The following is a 24,344-nucleotide window of genomic DNA, read 5'->3' as shown; positions in this document are numbered from 1 at the left end:
TACCTTTAAAAAAAAAATTTATATATATATATATATATATATATATATATATATATCAGGATCCCTCCACTAATTCAAAACTATTCTATTCTAACACAGTTTAAAGTAGGTTCCAATCATTCAAACAAACAAAATATAATTTGTATTATGTGCCTCAATGTCCCCTGCCAGTTCAGAAGACTCAGAACTATATGTCTCTATGGGCCAGAGTGATAGATAGCACAGTGGTTAGGGCGCTTGCCTTACATGTAGCCAATCCAGGTTTGAGCCCTGGGATTCCATATGGTCCCCTGAATACTGCCAGGAGAGATCCCTGAGCACAGAGCTAGGAATAAGCCCTGAGCACTAACAGGTGTGGCCCCCAACCCCCCTCCCCCAGAAAAAATCCAAAACAAACAAACTATGTCTTCTGTTTTGTAAGTTTAACCATCCACTTACTGTTCAAGTTCCATCCTGAGGGTGCCATCTCTGTATTCTTACTCTAGGGTACTATGCAGTCCTAGATTTCACCTTCTGGTTAAATCTCCCCACCTACCCTTCCCAAGTCTAAATTATACATGCTTGGACCAGTGCAATAGCCATCCATGCTTGTTTGTATCAGAAATATATAAAACATAAACTTGACCATGTCATTTCCTACCTATGAATTCTTTAATGATTTCCTGCGGCTTCCAAGATAAATTTTAAATTATTATTTTGCAATCCTGGGGATCAAACCCAGACCTCATCCATGCAAGGCAAGTGCTCTGGAGTTTATCAACATCCTGAAGTATGAATTCTTGAAGACCTTAAAGGCCTTGGCTGAACTTCTCCATAACTACACCTGCAGTTTCTCAGCCACATCTGTATCTTTGCTCTTGGCTCTGGTTCAGCTACACTCTTGCAACTTCTCTCAGACTCCAAGACAGTTCTGTTCTAGAGCCAATATATGTGGTGTCCCTTATTTGGGGGTAAGGGCTCTCTTCCAGCCTTATAACCCATTAACCACTTAACCCTTATTTTGGACAGCCCAGACAGAACTTTTCCTTTTCAGGGGCTGGAACGACAGTACAACAGGTAAGGTCCTGCATTGCATTGGTCAACCTGGGTCTAATCCCAGGCACCCCATTATGGTCTAGGAGCCAGGAGTAAGCCCTGAGCACCACTGGGTATGCCTCTACCTACCTCCCTGTCCCTCCCACACACATACATGCAAAGAACTTTTCCATTCCAGATATACTGTGCTTTTCTGTTTAAGATTTCTAGCCCCCTCAATAGCTTCTTCTGAGCTGTATCTTTCTCTTTTGGGAGTCCTCATCTATTCACTCATTATGACCAACTTTTCCTTTAAGTCCTATTTACATACTAGATGTCTCTGGCTTTATCTTCCAATTACAACATCTGGGTCATCCGAGGGTCTATTTCTATTAGGGTACTTATTATTTTTCTTGATTATGGGTCACACTGGCCTGCTTCTTCACAAGTCTAGTAATTAACTATTACAGGTTGGGTTCAGATAAGCCCAACCTTGCTGTTGTCTAGATTATCTTCTCTCCCATTTAGTGGCTAACTTATGTTCTAGAAGTTTCTTTTCAGTCAGTGATGCTTGCTTTTATTAATGTTTTCAGGAGGATAAGTCTCCCTTGATTTTATAATTAGTCCTAGAGTGTCATAATACTTGACACTCTGGGGAGCTCTCAACTGTATTCTGTCAGCTCAGCCATAACTCCAGGTCTCCCAAAGCCAGGCAGCCCCTGGCATCTCTGTTCTGCCAAGTCCTGCCGCCATCCAGCTGGCTCTGGCCGTGTGGAGGCTGGCCCTGAGCCGATGTGGCCTCACCAGGCCCCGCAGGGAACACAGGTTTCTCCCACCCCATCCACTCCCACGCAGCTCCTTCTTCCCCTGATTTTCAGGGCAAATCAAGTGCTGACCTCCAAAGAGCGCTTTCACAGTGAATCTGCACAGGAGTTCAGCAAGAACCAGGCAAGTCACCATGGCAACTAACCATTTCTGCTGAACAGTCGAAAATTCACAGCTGACAATTTAAAACATAATGCCCCTCAGTTAGGTTATTACATTTCCAACTAAAGGCAGAGGTCAAAACAAAAATCGCTAATTAGGTGGCCTTTGGGACAATGTCCATTATGGAGTCTAGTGATGGTCCTGGGAGTCACATGGGGTTCCTTCTGTTAATGCAATGGAGACTCTGACCGTCAGCCAGGAGGCTGCGACAGCCGGGATGGGACACATAGCTGTATTCTCAGCTCTGCTCGTCTTCTTCCAACTCCCAAGACCACTGTGTGCTTAAAAGGAGCAAGGCACTGTGTGAACAAGTACTAATGAGTGGCTTTCCAAACCCATATGCTAGTCTCTGCTCCATTCTGAATAAATTAGGATAGAAAAAACCACCTCATTTATGACATGTCTTCTGAGTGAGAAAACGGATATCTTATTTCCAGATGGCATTGACGTTGGGAACTAGTGTACCGAGGTTCTAATTAAGCCACGTTTGGTAGCGATCAGAGGTTATTTCTTGTGCTTTCTCAGGACTAGATCTAACCTGAAATCCATTTCTGCATAGGCCCACCTCTAACGGAGTCATGCAGAGACCTAGGAAGGGTGCGGTCAACCTTCCTACAAAAATCCCACATAGAATGCTGCCAGGGGCCCTTCCCAGAGCCTTGACCTTTCACGAGCCTGCTCATGGTCAGGCTTACCCTAAATGAAGACAGAAATGACTAAATGGCTGTATGAAGTGTTTCTGATTTGCCGTAACCATTTCTCTTTAGAGTTCTTGTGAATGACCCCTTAATTTAATATCCTGTAATCTGTTCAGCTCAAAAGGCGCAAAATCATACAGCTCAGAATTACACAGAGTGGTTCTGCCATACGTAGAACAGATGGGTGATTCTGTCCAGACTATTGGTGATTTAGTGGGCAACCTCCCAGCCCCCACCCCACCCATAGCTGGCCATGCCTTGGTTCTCCAAGGAGAAAGAGGCAGAAGGCACCATGAAGACCACATGACCTGCCCTCTCCTCCCCAGATAAGGAAACTGAGGGACTCAAAACAGTGTACATTCCTTCAGCTAGAGCCACAACAAGTGTTAAAATGCAGGTTTTTGGTTCCTGACCTTGTTAACTTTTACTCTGACCCTTCCTTGCAGAGACCACCACCTTTTCATTCTATTTATTTTGGTTTGGGGGCCACACCTGACAGTGCTCAGGGGTGACTCCTGACTCTGAACTCAGGGACCACTTCTGGTGATACTTGGGGGAACCACTTGGGGTGCTGGAGATTGAATCCAGTCGGCCACACGCAAGACGAATGCCCTACACACTGTACCACTGCTCCAGCCCCTTTTCATTTATTTTTAAATCTTATTTTATTTTTTATTTCCACTCTTTACAGATGGTATTCTCCCGACTCTGAAAAGTCATCTACCTTCCTGGAGGTCTTCTGAGAACACAGATGAAGACCCTTCTTTCCCTTCAAGTTCTATTCCTGGCACAATCACAGATAAAGCCAAATGCTGTCTGATCTCTGTAGAAGGTCAATGATTGAGCAGTTTTAAAGGTCAGCAAACACTGGCCTCAAATAATCTCCCAGGCCATCCTTGACTTACAAGTGGGAGATTCAGCCAATCTCCCTCTAGGTGCCAGAGGCCGAGACTCCTGTTTCCTGCCGGTCCACCAGGTCCGGGAGCCCTCCTGGAGTGGCTCTGCAAACCCCCTAAACACTCCAGCGTGCTTGTCAGTACTTCTGGGGAGGCTCTGCTGACACTCACCTTGGCGTACGCAGTCGTCTTAAGGAACCACTGTCTGAGGTACTTCTGCTCCACCTTCGAGCCCGAGCGCCATGAACGGCCCTGCTCATCCACCTGCTCATTGGCAAGGACGGTTTGATCCACTGGGTCCCAGTTCACTAAGGCCTGTTAGAATTCACCAAAGAAAACAATGCAGCTGGTGAAGACACGTGTATCAGGATCACGTCAGGGGGTTCTTACGTGTGAGAGGGCCTGCAAACGTGGAGTCTGCTCCAGGCAGTTCCTTGGACAAGCAGAACAGAAACCATGAGCTGCCTCGATGCTTTTGCCTTACGAAAGCAGGTCTGCAGCCTGGAAGCAAGTGCCTAAACAACCTGGGATCCTCTTCGTAGAAGCGAATGAACTTATAGCATTGGATGCTTGAGTAAATAGAGGAAATGAAAAGAAAATGGTTCTAGGATTGAACAGAATTAGGGATCTTTTAGGGGAACGGACAGGTCAGTAACATTTACAGAGTGAAAATGACCAGGTGGTGGCAAATGCTTCACTAATGCCGGCTCTTTCGAGCCTCACAAGCTTTGGAAGTGAATACTATTATCCCCACATCGCAGAGAAGGTACCTGAGGAACAGAGAGATGAAATAATTTGGCCTAAATTCACACAATCACAAAATCTTGGGTGGCAGAGTCAAGCCTTTAGGGACTGGAAAAAAATATAGCACTACAGCAACAACTGTCCTCCCGTTGTTCATCAGTTTGCTCGAGCGGGCACCAGTAACGTCTCACAACAAATTGTGAGACTTGTTGTTACTGTTTTTGGCATATCAAATACGTCATGGATAGCTTGCCAGGCTTTGCCGTGTGGGCGAGATACTCTCGGTAGCTTGCCGGGCTCTCTGAGAGGGCTGGAGGAATCGAACCTGGGTCGGCTGTGTGCAAGGCAAATGCCCTACCCGCTGTGCTATCGTTCCAGCCCGGAAAAAAATGTGGTGGGCATAAATCTCTGTCCCCATCCATGAATTTAGACATAGGTGCACACTCATAAATCAGGTAAAGACTAGGGCATTTCCGGGTGGGAACGACACGCATTGAACCATACCCATGCTCCCCAAAACCTCACTGCCAGTCCTCCCCCAAACCCTGAATCCATAAATATACAGAGACAAAACAGAGTATGAAAGTACCTCAGACTTTAAAACTCCCTTGGGCAATAAACCAAGAGTTTGTCCCATCTCCTACTACCACCCTCATCAGGGGTTCAAGAAAGGGCAACACTTCAAGAGTCAGGCAGGACACAGGGTTGCTGAGCTGTATGGTGAATTCTCTCAAGCAGCAGATCCCCGCTGAAAACAACATGTGTACAACTAACACTGTAGAAAATATTTCTTTTTGGGAGAGTGGGGAGGCATAGCTGGTTGCGCTCAGGGCTTAGTCTTGGCTCTGTGCTCAGGGGGCATTCCTGGCAGACTTGGGGGATCATATGGGATGACAGGGACAGAACCTGGGTCGGCTGTGAGCAAGGCATGCCGTACTACCTGCTGCATTATCTCCCCAGCCCGTACACTATAGAAAATACTTCTAAAGGGAAAGAGAAGAAACCTCCACCTCTGCCTGCTGCCAGCCTCGGAGGCTCTGGGCGGAGCGAGCTCTCAGCCCTGCAGGCTGCAAAGGCGAGCAGGAGCTCATTTCCTTCTCTGCATTTCCCACGCAGCCGGGCATCTCCTGGGCTCTCGGTTACAGAGCTCCACAGGGGAGAGGTCCTCCTTGGAGGTTTGCACGTTATAATAAAGCCCTGATGCCGAATGAAAAACAAATAAAAGCAAACCACAAAGGCAGCCCCCATCCCCACCCCCATTTAAAATCTTGGGAAAGGAGGAGGAAAAAAACACTAAAGGAAATAGCACTTCCAATCGGAGATGCATCTGCCGTGAGAATACTCTCCTCTCCCACAGTTTGAACATGATGGATGCCCCTATTTTTTTTTTAGTCACTGTGAATTATAAAATTATTCAAGATTTGTTTTCAGACGTACAATGTTCCAACACCAATCGCACCACCACTGATGTTCTCTCCCCAGTACCCTCTTTCCCTCTCACCCCCCAGTCTACCTCTATAAAAGGCAATTTTGTTTTGTTTTGATATTGGGGGGGGCACACCTGGCAATGTTCAGGGGTTACTCCTGGCTCTACACTTAGGAATTACTCCTGGTGGTGCTCAGGGGTCATACGGGATGCCAGGGATCAAACCAGCGTCGGCCACGTGCAAGGCAAGTGCCCAACCACTGTACTGTCATTCAGACCTGAAAGGTGCTTTTTAAAAATAACTTTTGACATTGTTTACAGTACCATTGCTAAAAAGGTTTCATTCCTAACACTTCCAGCTCCCCCTCCTACTTCCGGTTGAACATTTCCCTCCGACATTATTCCCTTATGAGTACGACTGATTACACCAACTCCTTCCCACCCATGTTTCCCACAGAGGGCCAGTTCTCTTGTTCTTTGTTTCCACTGTCTTTATTCCTTATTCCTCCACTATGTTATATTCGCACACATGAGAGCAATCATTCTGGGTAGGTCTCTCTCTCTCTCTGACCAACTTCACTTGGCATAATACCCTCCTGATCAAACCATGGAGCAGCAAATTGCAAGATTTTATCTTTTCTTATGACCAAGTAGTACTCCACTGTGCATATATACTATCGTTTCTTTATCTAGTCACCTCTTCTTAGACATCTGGGTTGTTTCCAGATTTTGGCTATTGTGAATAGTGTTGCAGGAAACATTGGGGTGCACGTCTTTTTTTCTTTTCTTTTTTGTGGATGACCCTATTTTTAACCAAACTTCATACAATTTTACTGACTAGACATTTCCAGAATTGACTTACTAGTTCTCTCACACCTATGGGAGCCAACTCCTCTGTTAAGTAGCTTTCTTAGGAAACAGTCTGTGTCTGTATAATCAACAACTTTGTAAATCATGGTGTTTTTAATAAAAAAAAAAGTCTGTGCTTGCATATGAAATCAATCTGAATACTGAAATTATTAACATGCCCTAAACTCTGGGAAGATCTAACTCTCTGCTTTTCTTATGGTAAGTCCCACATCATGGAAGGAGCCATTTCAATCAAAAGAATGTCCCCAGTCCAGCTCAGGCTCAACACTAGGATTAAGATTTCATGTGCTCGAGTCATGTCATCTATGAGAAGCTTTTATTCTATTCTATTATTCAGTTTGTGGGCCTCACTTGGCAGTGCTCAGGGTTTATTCCTGTCTCTGGGCTCAGGGATCACTCCTGGCTCCGCTGAACCCGGGTCAGCCATGTTCAAGGCAAACCCCCTACCCACTGGAGTATCCGGTTGGCCCTGTTCTATTCTTATGAGATGCATTCAGAAGGCGGTTTTGCAATGCACAGCATGACACAATCATAAATCCAGCTGACCCATGTTCTCCAGAGTTGGTTCTGCGCAGACCTGGGGGTAGCCCTTTGTCCTGGTCTCCCCTCTTTCTCAGGCTCTCAGAGGAACAGGCCTGAACCACGAGCAGTGAAGGGCTCGGTGGGAGTTCTTGGGGGCAGGACTCCGCTCTCCTGGAGTCACACAGCTGTGAACTTCACCCTTTCTCCTCTCACCTCATCCTCCCCTCCCTTACCCTCCTCACGGCTCCTCCTCCTCCAGGGCCTTCCAGGGGCCTCCCCTAGCCAGAGGGGGGGCCGTGCATTCTGGATTACAGCTCCCTGGACTGCTCCTGCCTCCTGGCGAACACCTCACTGGCATGTCGAGCGGACTCAGGTCCTGAGGGCTGGTAAAAGTGTGTGTTTCCGGGCATTCATTGATTTTTTTCACAGGGAGTTATTAGCTTTTCTCTTGACAAGAGGATTCTTAATTAAGAAACACCACATATCTTATTAAAGGAGTTAACTCTCAAAATCGATTTCCCTCCACTTCATCCAGATGAAATGGGTCTGGATTTAGGCTCCATTCAGGTGGGGATAGGGTCCTAATAGGTGACTGGGGGTCCCCCCCACCAGGGGGCGGTAGGAGAATGGCTGCAGGTGGGCCCCACAGTGGGCGGCTGCAGAGAAGGACCACACTGCTGGCCTGCTGAGGTGGTCAGTGGGCTCTCTGGACAATGGCAGGAGCCGAATGGGAGGCTCAGCAGCGCTCCTGTGGTCCCTAGACTAAGCCCGAGCCCATGTCGTTCCTCTCCCTACTGCCCACACCCACGAAATCATCTGTTGTTTGAAACAAGAGAGGACAAAGCAACGCCCTTCCGAGAAAACGTTGTTATGGACATACTAATGGCTAAAACTATGTGTTTGTGAGAGTAAGAGCAGATTCCTTTTGAGATGGAAACAAATAGCTTTTTTTTTTTTTAAATAATGTAGGAGCACTGCTAGGAAACAAACATTTTGATGGAAAGTGCTCATTAAGAACAAAAAGACTTTTTCTTTAGAACTTCTGGGGGCGGGGAGAGGGGGCGTTGGGGGACTCACAAACAGTGCTCAAGGGGCCTGGAGAGCCACTCCTGGCAACACTCAGTGAACAGTGTGTGCCTGCTGGGTCAGTGCTCGGGCCCCATGGTGTGGGGGGCCAGCAGGTCTACCCCCAGTGGCAGGCCCGCGGGTGCCAGACACTGCCGGAGCTCTCTCTGCAGTCCAAGACTTAATGCTTTTTCACAGCAGTGTTTAGGAATGTTCTGCTAAAATACTTTTCCCAAATGCTCATTCATACAACAACTGAAAAACTGAACCCAAGGGTTATGGCTATTTATTAAAAAATTCAAAGTCATGACTATGCTATGAGAAGAAAAATAATAATATTATGCAGCCTTGGTAAATTCGATTAACTCCCCAAAGTTAATTTCAACAGTTTACATGGTAAAATAAACCCCAGAAAGAGGATGCTAACCACTATTATGCTCCGTTTTGTGGAAAGGGGCTGCGGGGGAAAGCTTTTAGGGCTACCTCAGCTCTATGGTAGCTGTAGCTACCTCAGGGACTTCTCTCAGTTCTGTGCTGGTTAAGGGTCTCTCCCAGCGGTGCTCAGCGGACCATGTGGTGCCAGAGATCAAACTCCCTGCATGTAAAGCATCGTGTGCTCCAGTCCACTATTCTATCTCTCTGTGTTCCATGTCTTATTTTGTAAAAACTTACTATTGTTGTATAGGTAACATGTTCACAATAGTGTTCATGCTTATAGCTTTGATGCTATCACATTCCATCACCACCAAAGGGCCCAAGGAGCTCCACTGTCTATGTCATTCTAGTCTTCTCCTCCTCCTCCTCCCACCCTGTCTGGCAATCTCTGCTTCCATTTTTTTAAGGGAGCGTGGGTGGAGGAATGGTGGTTGGGCCATATGCAGCAGTGCTCAGGGTTTATTCCTGGCACTGTACTCAGAGTTCACTGCTGGTGGGCTCAGGGGACCACGAGGGTGCCGGAGGTCAAACCCCGGTCATACATGCAAGGGAAGAAGAGCCTACCAGCTGTACTATGGCTCTGACACCAATCTCAGTTTTGTTATAAAGTCAAGGGTTTGTCATTGTTATTAAATGTTTTATAGCAAATCTGGAAATAGAAGATGTATCTGGAAAAAATACTTCAGTCTAGGGTGAACTTTAATTTCCAACAACGTACCAAGTATTTATTTTTGCATTGCTTTTAATGATATTTTCTTAAAATTGAGTTATCTTAATGATGATTAAAAATTAAGATATATCAAAAATATTTAAGTCAAGAATTAGCAGTGAAAATTTTTTATTCGAAATGAAAATCCTGTAAAATAAATAATTTTGAGGCAGACTGCCTCAAAATTAGCCTGGATGATAAGGGAATTTTTTTTTCTTTTTTTGTTTAATTTTTAAATTTTATTTTTATAAAGTTGTTCACAATATTTATTTACATTCAATATTTCAACACCAATCTCAGCACCATTACACCTTCCCACCACCATTATTTCAAATTTTCTCACCACCACCCAAGCCTGCCCTATAAGCAGATACTAAATAATTGCGTTTGTATTTTTGAATAGTATGAATAGTATAAGATGTTGCATGGCTGCTTTTGTGACACAGTCTCCTGGAATTCTAAAATTTTTTAATATTTGGTGTATGACGATATCTGCGGCATGCTGCTCTCTTCCGAGATTTATTTGTGAGTCACTGAATCATGGCCATTAACGTGCTTACATGGCGCACAGAGGCAGTTCTTGGGCATGACTGCCAGAAAACCAGAAGGGAAGAGAGAAGGGGGGAGATTGCCTGTCCCCGACTCCATGAGGCCTGGAGTTTTCAATCACTAAGTCCACATACCTGGGGTTTTTAGCACATTCACTCTCATGTGTGGGGGGCTTGGGACAGCCTATGGCAGTCAGCTGTGAGTGTGGTAGCAATTGGGTTCTGGAGGTTTGCAGCTGCGAGGTTCATCTGGGGCAGGCGGAGGGACACACCTGCCCCACTCTAAGTGTCCTGGTAAAATCAGCCTGGTGCAGGGTAGGGAGACATCTCTGCAGCCTGCTGCTCTCTTCCGAGATTCATTTGTGAGTCTCTGATTTTGATCTCTTTTGAAATTTATGTGTGGGTCTCTGAAGCAAAACTGTTAAATGAGCCTGTATAGCTAAGCCAAAGGTGGTTTGTGGGCAAGACTCCCACATACCTAACTTTTGGCTGTTTAATTTCTTGGAAAACTTGGTCCCAAGTTGTTGTGGTCTGGTCAGAGGCACAGTGGCAATTCTGGGATATCAGGAAGCCTTAAAGCACCATCAGGTGGCTGATGCATTTGCCCTGTAGGTACAGGTGGACCTGCTGGGCGGCACCAAACTCCTGAGGGATTTTTTTTTTTTTTGGTCCTACTCTCCATTTCTCCAGTTTAAATACCATCATGACTTGAGAGAACTTGACAGGCACACTGAGGTGAGTGCTGACCGATGTGTCCTCTGCACCATGCATCACCCCAGATTCTTTACAAGCTTTTGCTTGTTTAATCCTTATAAGAAATAGAAGGGGTTCATTGCAGACAGAACAATGGTACCCCAAAGACACCCCTTTTCTACGGCTGGAGAGATAATACAGCAGGTAGGGCACATGCCTTGCATATGGCCAACCCCAGTTTGACCCCATATGGTCAACTTATCCCCATCAGGACTGATCCCTGAGTGAGAGCAAGGAGTAAATGCCAAGCATCAGCATCTGAGCATCATTGCTGGGTGAAGCCCAGAAACAAAACAAACAAAAAACAAACCAAACAAAGAAAAACCCACCAAAAACCAAAACCAAAACAAAACAAAAATAAGAACAAACCCTCCAAAACAAAAACAAACACCAATCCAACAAAATCACCCCAAAACAAAATCAAAACAACCTCTGCAAAACAAAACAAAACCCAAGAGACCCTCTCTTCTAATCCCTGGGCTGGTGAAGATATTAACCTACCTGGGAAAAGGGTCTTTGACACTACAATGGATGAGTTGCCTGGAGCAGGTAGGAGACCCGGTGGTAAGGCCAGGAATCTTTTTTAACTGCTTGCTCTGGGGGCTAAACCAGCTCAGGGGCTACATCCTATGGTTGCTACTTAGGGGCCTTTCAGGGCTTGGGGATCTGAACTAGATAGCCCAAGCTCCTCTGAGGGAGGCTGGCTTGTGCCACTGTAATGATGAGTTCCTCATCCCACATCCTAGCCCAGGACACCAAGCAAGCGAGTTCATAACTGATTTGAAGACATGTGACCACATCTTCAATGGGCTCTTTCTTGTGGTCTAGCTGCAGGATACTTGCTGTTCTGCTGTGGCTTTTTCTTTTTTTTCTTTTTTTAATTTTTATTAGTGAAACACCATGAGGTACATTTGTAGACTTACAAATTTTTGTGCTTGGGTTTCAGTTATACAATGATCCAGTACCCATCCCTCCACCAGTGCCCATTCTCCATCATTTAATTTTTTTTTTTAAATTTTTGTTAGTCTTCGTCTCCCAGGTGTGGCTTTTTCATGTATTAAAACATATGCTGCCTGAGCCCATGTGCTGCTTGCGCCCATTTGGCTGAGCATATGTGTCACCTGAATCTCCTGAGATGTGTACTTTCCTATCTAATGCTAGGGAGTAAAAGCTTGCGTTCTCCCTTGAGTGCATTATTCTCTCTCTGGCTTTCTCCTCCCTCCTCACCTTCAAAAACCTCCAAATAAAATATGTTCTATTAAAACACACACACACACACACAAAACAAACTGGTGGTTTTTTGTTTGTTTTTGTGGTCACTTGGACTATATGGAGTAACACATATGATGTGTACATATGATTTATCTGAAGTACATAATATACGTATATACATGCATGGGTGGGCTGGAGCGATAGCACAGTGGTAGGGTGTTTGCCTTGCACACAGCCAACATGGCTGACTCGAGTTCGATTCCTCCGCCCCTCTCGGAGAGCCCAGCAAGCTACCGAGAGTATCTTGCCCGCACGGCAGAGCCTGGCAAGCTACCCGTGACGTACTCGATATGCCAAACACAGTAACAAGAAGTCTCATGATGGAGATGTTACTGGGCCCGCTCGAGCAAATCGATGAACAACGGGAGGACTGTGACTGTGACATGCATGGGTAATAACAGTCAATCAGATTGCTAAATTAGGTACCCAACCTGCCCAGTGGTATGTGAATCTCTAATTATTATCCCTACCCCCGAGTCTCAACAAGAATTCTCTGAAGCTCAGAAACAGAAGAAAATAACTGTCATGCCCCTCAGTGTAGGCTGGAGTTGTCCAAAAGGTCAATATGCTTCAGAAGGAAGCTGATTTTCTAGGGATGTCTAAAGACCTGCCTGCTATTGGATTTACTTCCAGTCTGGCATTGAATGCAAGGAGGCAGGTTCAATTGTAGAAAGCAGAGAGTAATGAAAAAATTGTTTTGGGTTTCAGAGTAATGTAAATCTCTTATCAAGTGACAATGCATGTGATTTCTCTCATAGAATGGATGACCCCAAAAGTTTAGTGCCTTCTGGAAAAAATATGCCATTTTGATTTGATTTGCAAATGCATTTCAGTATTCCTTTGACTGTATAAATCTGTTCCCTGAAATTTTATTCAAATCTAGCTTAACAAATAACTCACTTCTTCATTAATTAACGAGTTGAATGAAAAATTCTCTATCTGTTTGGGAACCAAGATTGAAACTTTGAAAAGAATGTTCCAGTAATACTAAAGATCTGCTGCAGTCAGGAACTTTGAGTGGGTATTGCTCTGCCTCTCACCGTTCCTCACCTAACGGGACTCTAGTTGGAGGAACAGCTGTGATGTTTAAGAAGTCAGACGGAGGGTCAGAGAGATAGCACAGCTGGTTCAGCACCTGCCTTGCACGCAGCCAACTGGGGTTTGATCCTGGAACACCATATGGTTCCCAGGGACTCCCCGGAGCGAGCCCTGAGCACAGAGCCATGAGCAAGCCCTGAGCACTGCTGGGTGTGGCCCCAAAACAAACAGACAAAAATTAGTGATCCAAGACAGTCCACAGCAGTTGAACACTAATATGACTCAGTTTCACAAAGCTTTTATTCTTAATTGACTCCCAATATTAATGGGAATGCAATACATTCCTTTAAAATATAGCTGGGCCAGAGTGAAAGTATGGTAGGCAGGGCTATACCACAACCTGGTTTCAAACCCTGGTACCCCATATAGCCCCTGACCCTCACCAGGAGTGATCCCTGAGAGCAGAGCCAGGAGTAAGCCCACAGCACCACAGCGTGTGTCCCACAAACAAACAAAAACCCAACCACCCCTTCCCCCCACCCATTAATAAAGTTAAGTGAATGATGGGAGCAGGGATGGAGGCTGTGCTTTGTATAGTGGGTCACAAAGTGCAATCACATACATCTGTATGTCTCCCTGAAGCCCCTTCAAGGGGTCTTCAGGGTAAAACTAAATCTTCAGTCTAACAATCAGATGCTATTTGCTTTCTGCATAGTCCTCAGATAAGGGTACAAAAGCAATGGTGGGAAAGAGCGCTGGTCCTCGGCATGGGTGGAGACAAACCGTCCCAATGGCCACAGGTTCATCACTTGCTCCCATTCCTGGTGTGAAAAGTGTCACTAAGGACAGTGAACTTTATTGACCGTTATTGAAGCAGCCAAATTTTTCAGTTTTATTAAGTCTTGACTCTTGCATCCATAGCTTTTTTTTCTTGTATATCCCTCCTGTGGTTCATCCTGGATTGCAACCTGCGTGCCAGACACTCTCTCTGGCTGGATGAACCTCAGTCCCCATCCTGAAGGGGTCAATTCTGATCCAAGAGGCTGTGGTTACGGTCTGAACAACCCGAGGAGGCCAATGTCCATTTTCACAGCTACTGGACAAGTGGGGTTTTATGATTAGCTGGTTTTTTTTTTTCCCTAAATCAAAAGCCAGGTGTTGGAAGGAGAAAGAAGAATTTTGAAATCTTAAGAGTGCATCTAATTTTAACTTACCTCCTTTTGATAAGCCAGTCCAGCCTCATAGAGCTTAATAAAGAGATATTGAGTCCATTTGTAGTAATCTGGTAAACATGTAGTTATTTCCTGCCAAAGAGCAGAGAAGAAAATGGTAGAGTTTATTGCAAACACCTCACTCCACCTCCCACTGAGCATTATGCATCAGCCTTGCAATTTAAATCTGAAAAACCATCACACTGCAAAAATATTTACCGACCTAGGATATTTTCGCCAGTTTGGAAAGTGAGGGAAGAAGTAATTTATTCTGGTCTGCGATGTTATTAAAATGCCAACCCTGCCTTTCTTCAAGACATGGTTCGTGATGAACCTCAACTTGAAGTCTTCTATATCTCTGTTTCTTCAACCCATGCAAGCACACCAGGTGAACGACACTGTATGAGAAATTGAGTATGAGCACTTATTTTTGACAGCACAAACATACTGCAGGGGCCAGGAAGCTAATTCATGTGTGTGGCTCCTTTTGAAAGCAAGTGCCAAGATCAAAAGGAATACGTGCTGGCTTAGGCTGATCCTCCTGGAAAACAAGCCTCGTGTTTCCACACATCACAAACAGGTCGCTCCTCCAGACTCATTATAGTCCATTTATCCCATTATGTGAATTAGGCTGTTGTCTCCTTCGGAAGATCCATTAAAAAGACAAATCTGAAACTTGGTAATAAATCTCCTGGCTTGTATTTCCAAGCCTAAACGGAAGGTTCCTAAAATTGATTTTCTGTCCCGCAAAGACAATTCAAAAAGACTTTTAAAAGACATTATCGATGTGCCACACTCTAAGTGTGCAGCTTAGAAAGCAAACACAAAACTTCTGCAGTGTCACTGTTTCTCCTCCATGTGCTTCTTTAACTTCAAAACTCAGCAAACAGGGCTGACACGGTGGGCAGTGGCGCTCCCTGTGGCTCTCACAAAGAGCTATTTGATAAAGGCAGACTTCGATATCGAAAATGAAAACGACTCCTGCTCTTCGGATAAATAAATGGGAGTGGGGAAAGGAGTGGTGTGGTGGGAACTGCCTGACGCCAGGTCATGGTACCCCCGGGGAGCTAGTTTTCTTATGTAAGATCTTATACATTAGGTCTTTTTAGGTGTTTTGTACAAAATTTTAGCAGCAACTGTCAGAAAACAAGTAACTCAGCTGTGATTAAGGGTGGCTCTCCCACCGTGAGTGGATGGTGACTGAGTCCCAGTCCGCAGGGGCCCTGCACTGTAGTTGTTCCTGTGGCTGGCCGGGCCAGGAAGAACCAGAGCTGTGGTTCCGATTCGCGCACCAGCACCTGCACCCACTCCCCAGGGTCCTCAGACTCGAGTCTACAGGGACATCAGGTACAAAGCTCTTCATCAACTCAGCTGGTGATTTGAACTCAAACCTCCACATTTGTTCACATTCCACCTTTTCCTCCCTGGATACCTCCCCTTTGGGCACCAGAACTCTTTTCCCTTCCCCTTTCGGACAAGTGTTTGAAGAACTTCCATTTCTAGTAAGATCCAGAGTGGGAGCTTTGCTCGGCCAGTTTCATCAGTCTCATCATTGAAGACCTGGGTTGTAACACCTGGAGATGTTCCCAGATAGTTGCCGAACAGAGAATAAACTAACTAACTAGCTATAAGGATACCTGCAAGTTGAGTCAAATTTCAATCTTTCTCGACAATGTCCCAAATGAATTTCAAATTACACTGTGGTTTGCATGGTGAATGCAATGGGGATGGGTATCAGTGGAATGGAAATATTCCCTGATCTTTTGCTGTAGATATGTTTTCTTAATTCCTGTCCATAGATGTCAATTTGTGACATACGTGAAGCAAAAACATCGAGAATGGTTGAATTGAAGGGGTTCTTGTATCCCTACTTTTCCACTGAAATTTTTCATGACCTGATATGAGCACACGTATGTATGTGCCTCTGTGTAATATGTATGTGCACATGTTGACTTGGATGTATGTGTCCGTGTACGTGTGTGAGCATGTGGTGATATGGACATTATGTGTCTGTCTGTATGATTACATGTAACATGTATGAGTTCATGGGTGTGTGTCATGTATGAGCACAGGGTGACATGAATATATATGTCTCTGTGTGTATATGTCTGCACATGTTGATGACATGGATGTGTCTCCTCAGTCCTGAGCCAGCCTCCAGAGGCTGAGGAAAAACGACCCAGCAATGGGGCGGCACTACTATCTTCACTATTCTCTTTGAGTTTTGAAAATCACTTTTACCTAAAAGGAAAAAGATAATAGATCCTGTCAAGAAAAAAAAAATCATTCAACCAGGCATTAACCTACTTTCAGTCAGACATGTGATGCAAATGCGTTCTTTTTGGAAGTGTCCGCTTTGAGGTGAGGTGAGGTGAGGCGAGGCGAGGTGAGGTGAGGTGAGGCGAGGTGAGGTGAGGTGAGGTGAGGTGAGGACGGGGAGAGTTCCCTCTCTCTCCCCTTGCTTTCCCACTGGGTCTGTCCTGTTCATCAAATGCTGGGTGTCTGCACATGTGGTCTGAAGGGCAAGTAACAGAAGCGGCCAAGTGAGTGCAGCTTAAGAGACCACTGTGGCAGGCAGGATGGTGGCCCAGTGTGGTGATTTATTCTCACGTGTCTGCGGCCTGTGCTCTGTGCCTTCAACCCCAAGGGCTGGGGTTACCTGCCCAGTGGAGAGGCTGGGAGCTCCGAGGAGAGAATAGGAAACGCGTGCCACTCAGCTGAGTCCCACCTGTGGCACAGAGGACTCAACCAGGACCCAAGCCCTCTGCACACTCTGCAGGCACATGGAACGATCCAGGAATCCATGGCTGGAACCACACACCTCGCTTGGACACGCCCTGCTCTAAACCCCACTTAAAAAACATTCATTTTTATTTTGGTTTGGGACAGCTGTTAGAGAGGGTGCTGGGAACTGAACCTTCATGCAGATCACATGCTCCAGCCCTTTAAAGCCATTTCTCTGGCCCCTGGAAAATGTGTTTTACTGAACATGTCACAGAACCGTCTGGAGTGTCCCTTGATTTACTGACTTAAAGCAAACAATAACCCCAGGTATCCTAGCCGCCTAATACCAGATTCAGATAAAAGTCATCAAAGGTATCTTTCTGAAATTAAACCACTCAGAAGCTTTAACTTTAATCAACAGCCGCGGAGTTGAGCTGTTCCTTTCATGTCTTTACTGAGAATTACTTACTTATTCAGAGTACAGCCTCATAGACAATGTCTTCCGCAGCCGGAACATCTTCAAAAGATGCTGAGGGCCCTCCCTTCCTCCTCCTAAAGCAGGGGTTCTCAGGGAAAAGGTGGCTCTCAGGGGCATCTGTGATGCCTAGAGACATTTTTGTTGAATGAACTGTGGTGGGGCGGGGGCTTTTGTAGAGGCCAGAAATGCTGCTAAAAATCAGAGCCACCAGAACAAACAAATTCTCCAGATGTCTAAAGATTGTGATCTTTGCTTGCTTCAGTCTTTAACATGGGCAGATAAAGAGAGAATAAACTGCGCAGCTCTCTGAGGGGCCTTTAATTCAAAAGCAGGGCAACATCGTCAGGGCGTGGGGAAGCAGGAGGAAGTCAGCCTGGGTCTCCTTCTCCAGATGGGGACTCCTGTCCCTTGTAGGGCACACAGGGAGCCTGCAGTCACTGGCCCTTCCACCGACTCGGAGACCAGCAAGGGGAGGACCCTGCCAGCTCCGGGGGTGTAGGAGACGCAATTCCTACACTGTTATGCATGTATTATGCTTCTCACTAAGAGAAAATGATTAATTTCACTATCTAAAATTTAAATCACTTAATATACCTCCAAGTAATTGTCTGAAAGTCTCCTATAATGCATGCGTGTAATAAATAATCCCATTTCAAACTCAGATGTATAGGTTCCTGAGACCCAGCATTAGTTTCTCCCTGGTCCATGGAAAGTGCTACTGAACAAACAGGCACTTAAAGCTAGTCTGGAGTCTGGCCACAGTAACCTGATGTCCACAGCCAGCCCTGCTGCAACCCCATCCTTTTGTGTCCAAGGTAAGGACTCCTACTGCCCACGCTGGCCCATGAACTGTGGGACAGCACCAGCTTAGTACAACTTCTGAGAATGACCACCAGAAAATTCAAAAGGTCAGTCCGGCATAGTTTCAGATCCTACTTAATGCCTGTGCTTCCTTTTGCCCTGTTTGAGCCAACGTGGAGAAATGGTGTGGGGGCTTAGAGCACCTGTCTTGTAAGCATGTGGTCACAAGTTCAACACCCCAGGGTCCCACATGCACCAAGTGGATCCTGACAGCTCTGCTGCTTGAGTCTGGCAGCTATTTCACCTGTGATCCTGGTACCATTAGCAAGCGGGCTGGGGATGTGAGCCACAGAGCACAGTCCTCACGTGTGTGAAGCTCTGGGTTCTATCCCTGGCATCCAAAACCCAAACCAGACAAATGAGGCAATCCCCTTAATAAGTTTTTACATGGAGCCTTATTGTTATCATTAGAGATCAAAACCAAGACCTCACACACATGGGGCATGGATTCTGCTGCTGAGTCACAAGCCTGTCTTGATACATTCTTGTTTTTAAAACCCGAAGTCAGGAAACTAAATGTCAGACCTCAGGAAGGAACTGCAATCCAGCCATCCTACCCACAGACCTACATAAAGGCGTCGGCCTGTATATCCCCGTCACCACCCCTCCCAGCCTCATCGCCAAGCGCCAGAAGCCACAATCTTATGGCTGAGAGACCAAATTTACACCTCTGAAATCTCAACTAGAATCATTCCTCCATGATAGCTGCTTTTCTTGCTGTAAAAATATCTGCCACGTTCACAGCCATGCTCAGAGCCCACCACAGGTGAGCAAGTCAGGTGCCAAGTGAGAATCCAACATCGTCCTTCCATGGTCCCCCAAGGGACGAAGCTTGCAAAGCCCAGCACGGGGAACATCTGGAGCGGATACTCAGGAGTCTGCACTCCTGACCTTTATCTAAACAGCCTGTGGTCCGGAAAGGGGTCTCACGGGGCAGGCGCTGGGGTAGGCACTTCCTGGGCGTCACGCTGGGATTTTCAAGCCGACAGCCTCATTTGCAGGAAAAGAGCCCAAAGGAGCATGCCATATAGAAAAGACCCTCTTGGAGTCCTCTGATGAGTTTTTGTTTTTTGGAGGCCAAACCCAGCAGTTCTCAGAGCTTACTCCTGGCTCTGTGCTCAGAGGTCACTCCTGGGAGACTCTGGGGACCATCTGGGGTGCTGGGGATTGAACCCAGGTCAGAAGCATATAAGGCAAGTGCTCTACCTGCTGTATCATTGTTCCAGTCATGAAGCTACATGGTGTCACCTGACTTGGACTCATTCAGGCCATGGTGAACCCCTGGCCCACAGCCAAGTGTCCGATTCAGGGAGGAGTCTGGCTTAGAGACACCTGATGAGGAAGATAGTCCTAACTGTTCTAATTCAAACTCAGGCATATCATTTTCTGTCATCTGCCAGGTCCTAAGAACCTCCGAGGGGGGTTGTGGTCAGCCAGGAAGGGGGTGAGCAAGGCTGGTCTCATGGCCACCCCTCTGAAGAGGCCAGCAGATCTTCCAAGGGTCACTGTAACACGCGACAGCAAAGAAGCACTGGGCTGCAAAGTGCCGCCCCCTTCCTGATCCTGACGACAGAGAGGGGCACTTTGGAGGGAAAGGCTGTGTCTGCAGGGAGTCTACGGTCCCCTACTTCTGCTCTAACAGGGTTTCTATGGGTCTCTGCTTTTTGGGCTCACATCTCCAACAGTGACCCATCCACATCCCAGAACAGCCGAGCAGAGACTGCCACTCAAAGCCACAAGGCATTTAATTTGCAGGACTATGATGAAGACCTCTGGCTATTTCAGTTGGCTCTCAAGATGGAGCAGAATCAAGCAAACAAACTCCCCAGGAGACATGTTTATCAAGTCGCTGGGTGGCACCTGACATCAGGAAATGGGGTAAGAAAAGCAGCATGGTGGGCCCCAGGGACAAGACCCCACTGCTGCACCCCACCCCCACGTCTCTGAGCACCTCCTGCCCTACCCTGGGAATCCTGGAAAGAGGCAAGAGAAACTAAGTCCTTCCATTCCCTTCTGTGATGTGAACTTTCATCACTGGCTCCTCACTGCAGCAGGAAAGAAAGGAAACCCATGGCCATGGCTAGCCATGCGTGTCTTTCTGGGATCAATTTAACAGTGAGGGGTACGCCAGCCACCCTCTTCCCCACCACTCAGCTTAGGGAGAAAGATGTCCAGTGAGCACCAGTGGCAGCCCAAGGTGAAAAAACACTGCATAGGCGACCCTTTCAAACACATCTATCTCCCCTCTAAATATACAGCAAAGGGGACGGGGCCCTGTCCTGCTCTGTGGTGGCACCAAACTTAGAGCAGCATCAGACAAAAACAATTAGGGTACATCAGCAAGGTCCTGGGTTTGATCCCCAGCACCACAAAACAACAAACAGTGAGACAGGGCGCCATGCATGAGTCTCTGCCGCTTTCCCTTCGAGCAGTATTTCTATGCGAGAGAAATGAGTTGTTGGAAAGTCTTGCTATTGTCACCAGCTGGTGGTTGTACTCAAGCAGTTACCTACCAAGCTCCCATGCTGGACGCCACGAAGTGACTCACCCATGAGAAAAGAGTCCCTGAGGACCAGCCACCCTATCCTTAACCTAAGAGACTCACGAGTCAGCAAGAGCAGTGGGTTTCGACCTCGGGTCCCGGGGTATGGAAAGGTTTCCCACCACTAAGCTAGAGCAACACAGGGAAAATGGAGGGACAGAGAGCAGAGAGAAGACACTTCCTCTCCCAACTCCAGGCCAATCTGCTTGTCCATGCCTTGCGCAACATATTTCATGGACACTGAGTTATTGATATGGCTAATCCGCTGTCACAAAAATGCCCTCTTTTCTTTATCCCTGAGAAAATGAAGGTCACTGATAGCTGGCCTTCTCCATCTCCGACACCACACTCCCCCAAACTGTCATCTTCAACAGGATCCCGTTAACTCCTAGTTGTCTCTGAGGGAAATGAGCGGCAACCCCCCCAAGCCCCGGCAAGGTCCCACAGGTGTTTGGGGCCCCAGACTCATCCCGAACCACCTCTCCAGGTTCTGTTTCACTTCATTTCATTTGCATCGTTTCCATGACACCCTGTCATTTACAGGTCTGGCCTGGGCCGGCCTTGAGACCCTGTACCACATAGTCGAGAACTGCTGTTACCCCACTGCCTGACCTCCTTAGCTCCCTGCTTCCTCTGGCCTTCATCTTCTTCTTCCTCCGTCTTTAAGTACTGTTGCTAAGTGACTACCTCTTGGACTCCTTTACCTTCCCTGTTTCTCCTCCTTTTTGCAGAATGGAGGGAGCAGGAGTTAATAATAGTAGGGTTATTGGTTGAGAGAGATACAGTACAGCAGGTAAGTGCTTGCCTTCACCTGGCTGACCAGGTTCAATTCCCAGCACCCATTATGGTCCCCAGAGCACCACCAGGAGTAATTCCTGAGTGTAGAGCCAGGAGTGACCCCTGAGCATCACCGGGGGTGGCTCAAAAACAAAAGCAGAACAAAAAGGGAAAGAAAAAGAAAGAATAGAAAGGAATAATACCAGTATTATTAATTAATCATGAAACTAACACTAGTCTATGATTTTAATGTTATATAATTATGCTATTTTTTTTCCCATTTTAGGATTAACTTCAGACTGAAAATGGGTATTTAAAGAAAACAGAGGGGCTGGAGTGATAGCACAGTGGGTAGGGCATTTGCCTTGCACGCGTCTAACCCGGATTCCATTCCCAGCATTCCATATGGTCCCCCTGAGCACCACCAGGAGTAATTCCTGAGTGCACAAGCCAGGAGTAACCCCTGTGCATTGCTGGGCGTGACCCAAAAGCAGAAAGAAAGAAAGAAAGAAAGAAAGAAAGAAAGAAAGAAAGAAAGGAAGGAAGGAAGGAAGAAAGGAAGGAAGGAAGAAAGGAAACTGAAAACAATAAATACTAGACAGTGTGGTTTTCAGAGCGTGCATTTCATTCGTTCAAGGCTTTTTCTTGGTCGTTAGAGGGGCAGGGGAAGGGAGGGGAGGGAACAGGTGCAGAGGTGCAGGGCACGATTTGATAGTTGAGGGAGCAGCGAGACTTATACACAGAAAGAGGTAGGAAGATTATTATAAATCGAAGGTAAGTCAATTCAGTTGGATTTTTTTTTTAAAGGGCTTGTTTTTCAAATCCAGGACTATGGCTAAATTATCAAGCCATTTTAAAGGTTCATGTTCTACTTGTTCCTGAAGCCAATTTAGAGAAATAATAAATGGACAGAGAGAAAAGAAAAAAAAATCAAGGTTTCTGCAGTTTACAGACAACTCACACTTTCTCTCTTAACTGAAACCAGCTCCTGATCACTGAATCCATCTTGCCATTTCCTTAACCAATTTCCTTTCAAGCACTGCTGTATCTACAGTCACCCGAAAGCCATCGGCTGCTACAAACTAGGTAAGACTATGTGAACTGCCCTTAATCAGGGAACACACAACAATTGGCTTAATTTCTTAGTTAATTGTTCCTTGCCAGCTGACACGGATTTCATCAAGACTAACAACACAGGCAGCTTTTCGAACTAGAGGGTGGAGAACAGAAAACCTTCCATTAAACTACCGATGAGATTAATGGGCTTGCGTTGCAATTTGTTTCTGGTCTGCTTGAGCACATGCCAGCTCTCCATGGTTGCTCCATTTTTCTGGTAGGAGAAGAGCATTAATTTATCTGTAACAACACTTGCAAATGTTAGGATCAACAGGACGGTATCATCTGAAAGGTATTTTTGAGACATGAGTCCTGTCCGTTTCCCGAATAATATGAAGGCTATTTGTTAGGCACGGGTACAGATCCAGAGGAAGAGGAAACATCAATTTGTCAATTGCACGGAAGCAAAACAGAGACAGCGGGGTCCAAAATGAGCTAGGCTGCTGCCTGCGAGCGCCATAAGCAGTGAGCAGCAGAACCTGTCACAGCTTGAAAGATTTCATATGGGACACAGACTGGGAAGCAGAATTGCAAGTTTAGGAGGAAACGCATAGAAAATTGTTGTCTAGGTGGGGAGACCAATTTTTCTTATTCCATCTCCCTAGAATCCTCCCCCCCGAAAGCATTTTGTTGCTATTATTGGTAGACAGAGGTGCTGTTGGTTTCTAAGCCTATAACTGTTTGAGGGTATAATTTCATCCCTCTTCCAAATAAGTGCCCACACTACCAAAGTACCAGTTTTTCCCTGCCCCCAAGTCCATGGGACCCTTGCCCCCTGCCCCTCCCCCTTCAATCCATCTCCTCTCTCCCACTCTGGTATCCTCGGTTCTGCTGTTCAGAGTCCAAAGCTTTGTGTTCTTTGGGCTTTGTCAGTTCCCTTACTTTGTCTCTTTATATTTGGCACCTGGGTGAGACTGGGTTGATATTTAATCCATTTTCCAGACAGAGTTTACTTCTTAGCCATGAACCCCTTCAGTTCTATCCATGTTGTCAGAAACATGATTTCCTTATAATCAAGATTTCCTTAATAAGCAAGATTTCCTTATAACTGAGTAGGACTGCATTGCACACACAATTCACATCTTCTTTATTTACTCATCTGCCATTGGACACTTAATAAGTATCCACACCGTCTTTTCAATCTCTTCCAGTTTGAGGTCCCACTGTGCAGGGTGGAGGGAGCTACTCCTGACAAGCTCAGCACTCACTCCCTGCCATGCTCATGGGTTCAGCACAGTGTGGGGGATCAAACCCGGGGCCTGGGCATGTGAAGCATGGACTCCAGCCCTTTAGGCCCTCGCCCTAGCCCAATACATTCATACCATTTTGAGCAATCAGCTTGATAATCATGGCTCTACTGGCTCCATCTCTCCCTTTCCTTAGTGGCTGTTGTTAATGTCTCTTTGCAAACTCACTCTTCCTCTTTTTATAGCATCTACTGCAAGTCTACACTAACCCTAAACTTCTCATAGGTCCTCCTTGTCCCTTGACCCCTAAGCCTGGACAGCTTGAGCCCTCTGTTCTCTCCGCACTCTCCTGCAGTGATTTCATTCTGTTGCTCTACAGCTGATGATACCAATGTGCCCCCTCTCCCACATGGTCTTTCTGTCTGTGTGCAATAGTTCTGCTCACAGGAAGACAAGCAGTCTCCCTGCTCA

General features: G+C 46.2%; 1 protein-coding gene across 1 annotated transcript in view; it reads right to left on the bottom strand.

Annotated features, from left to right (window-relative positions):
* Positions 1 to 24,344, bottom strand: part of LARS2 (leucyl-tRNA synthetase 2, mitochondrial) — a 150,168-nt gene that overhangs the window by 75,922 nt on the left and 49,902 nt on the right. Inside the window, exons 6-7 of the mRNA XM_056129230.1 lie at positions 14,192 to 14,281; positions 3,767 to 3,910 (exon numbers count right to left, since the gene is read on the bottom strand). Of these exons, the coding sequence (XP_055985205.1) occupies positions 3,767 to 3,910; positions 14,192 to 14,281 (234 nt within the window). The remainder of the gene's footprint in view (positions 1 to 3,766; positions 3,911 to 14,191; positions 14,282 to 24,344) is intronic.

Source organism: Sorex fumeus, unplaced genomic scaffold (genome assembly GCF_029834395.1).
Source record: "Sorex fumeus unplaced genomic scaffold, SorFum_2.1 ptg000072l, whole genome shotgun sequence".
Taxonomy (NCBI): domain Eukaryota; kingdom Metazoa; phylum Chordata; class Mammalia; order Eulipotyphla; family Soricidae; genus Sorex; species Sorex fumeus.
This window is presented reverse-complemented; position numbering and strand designations above follow the sequence as displayed.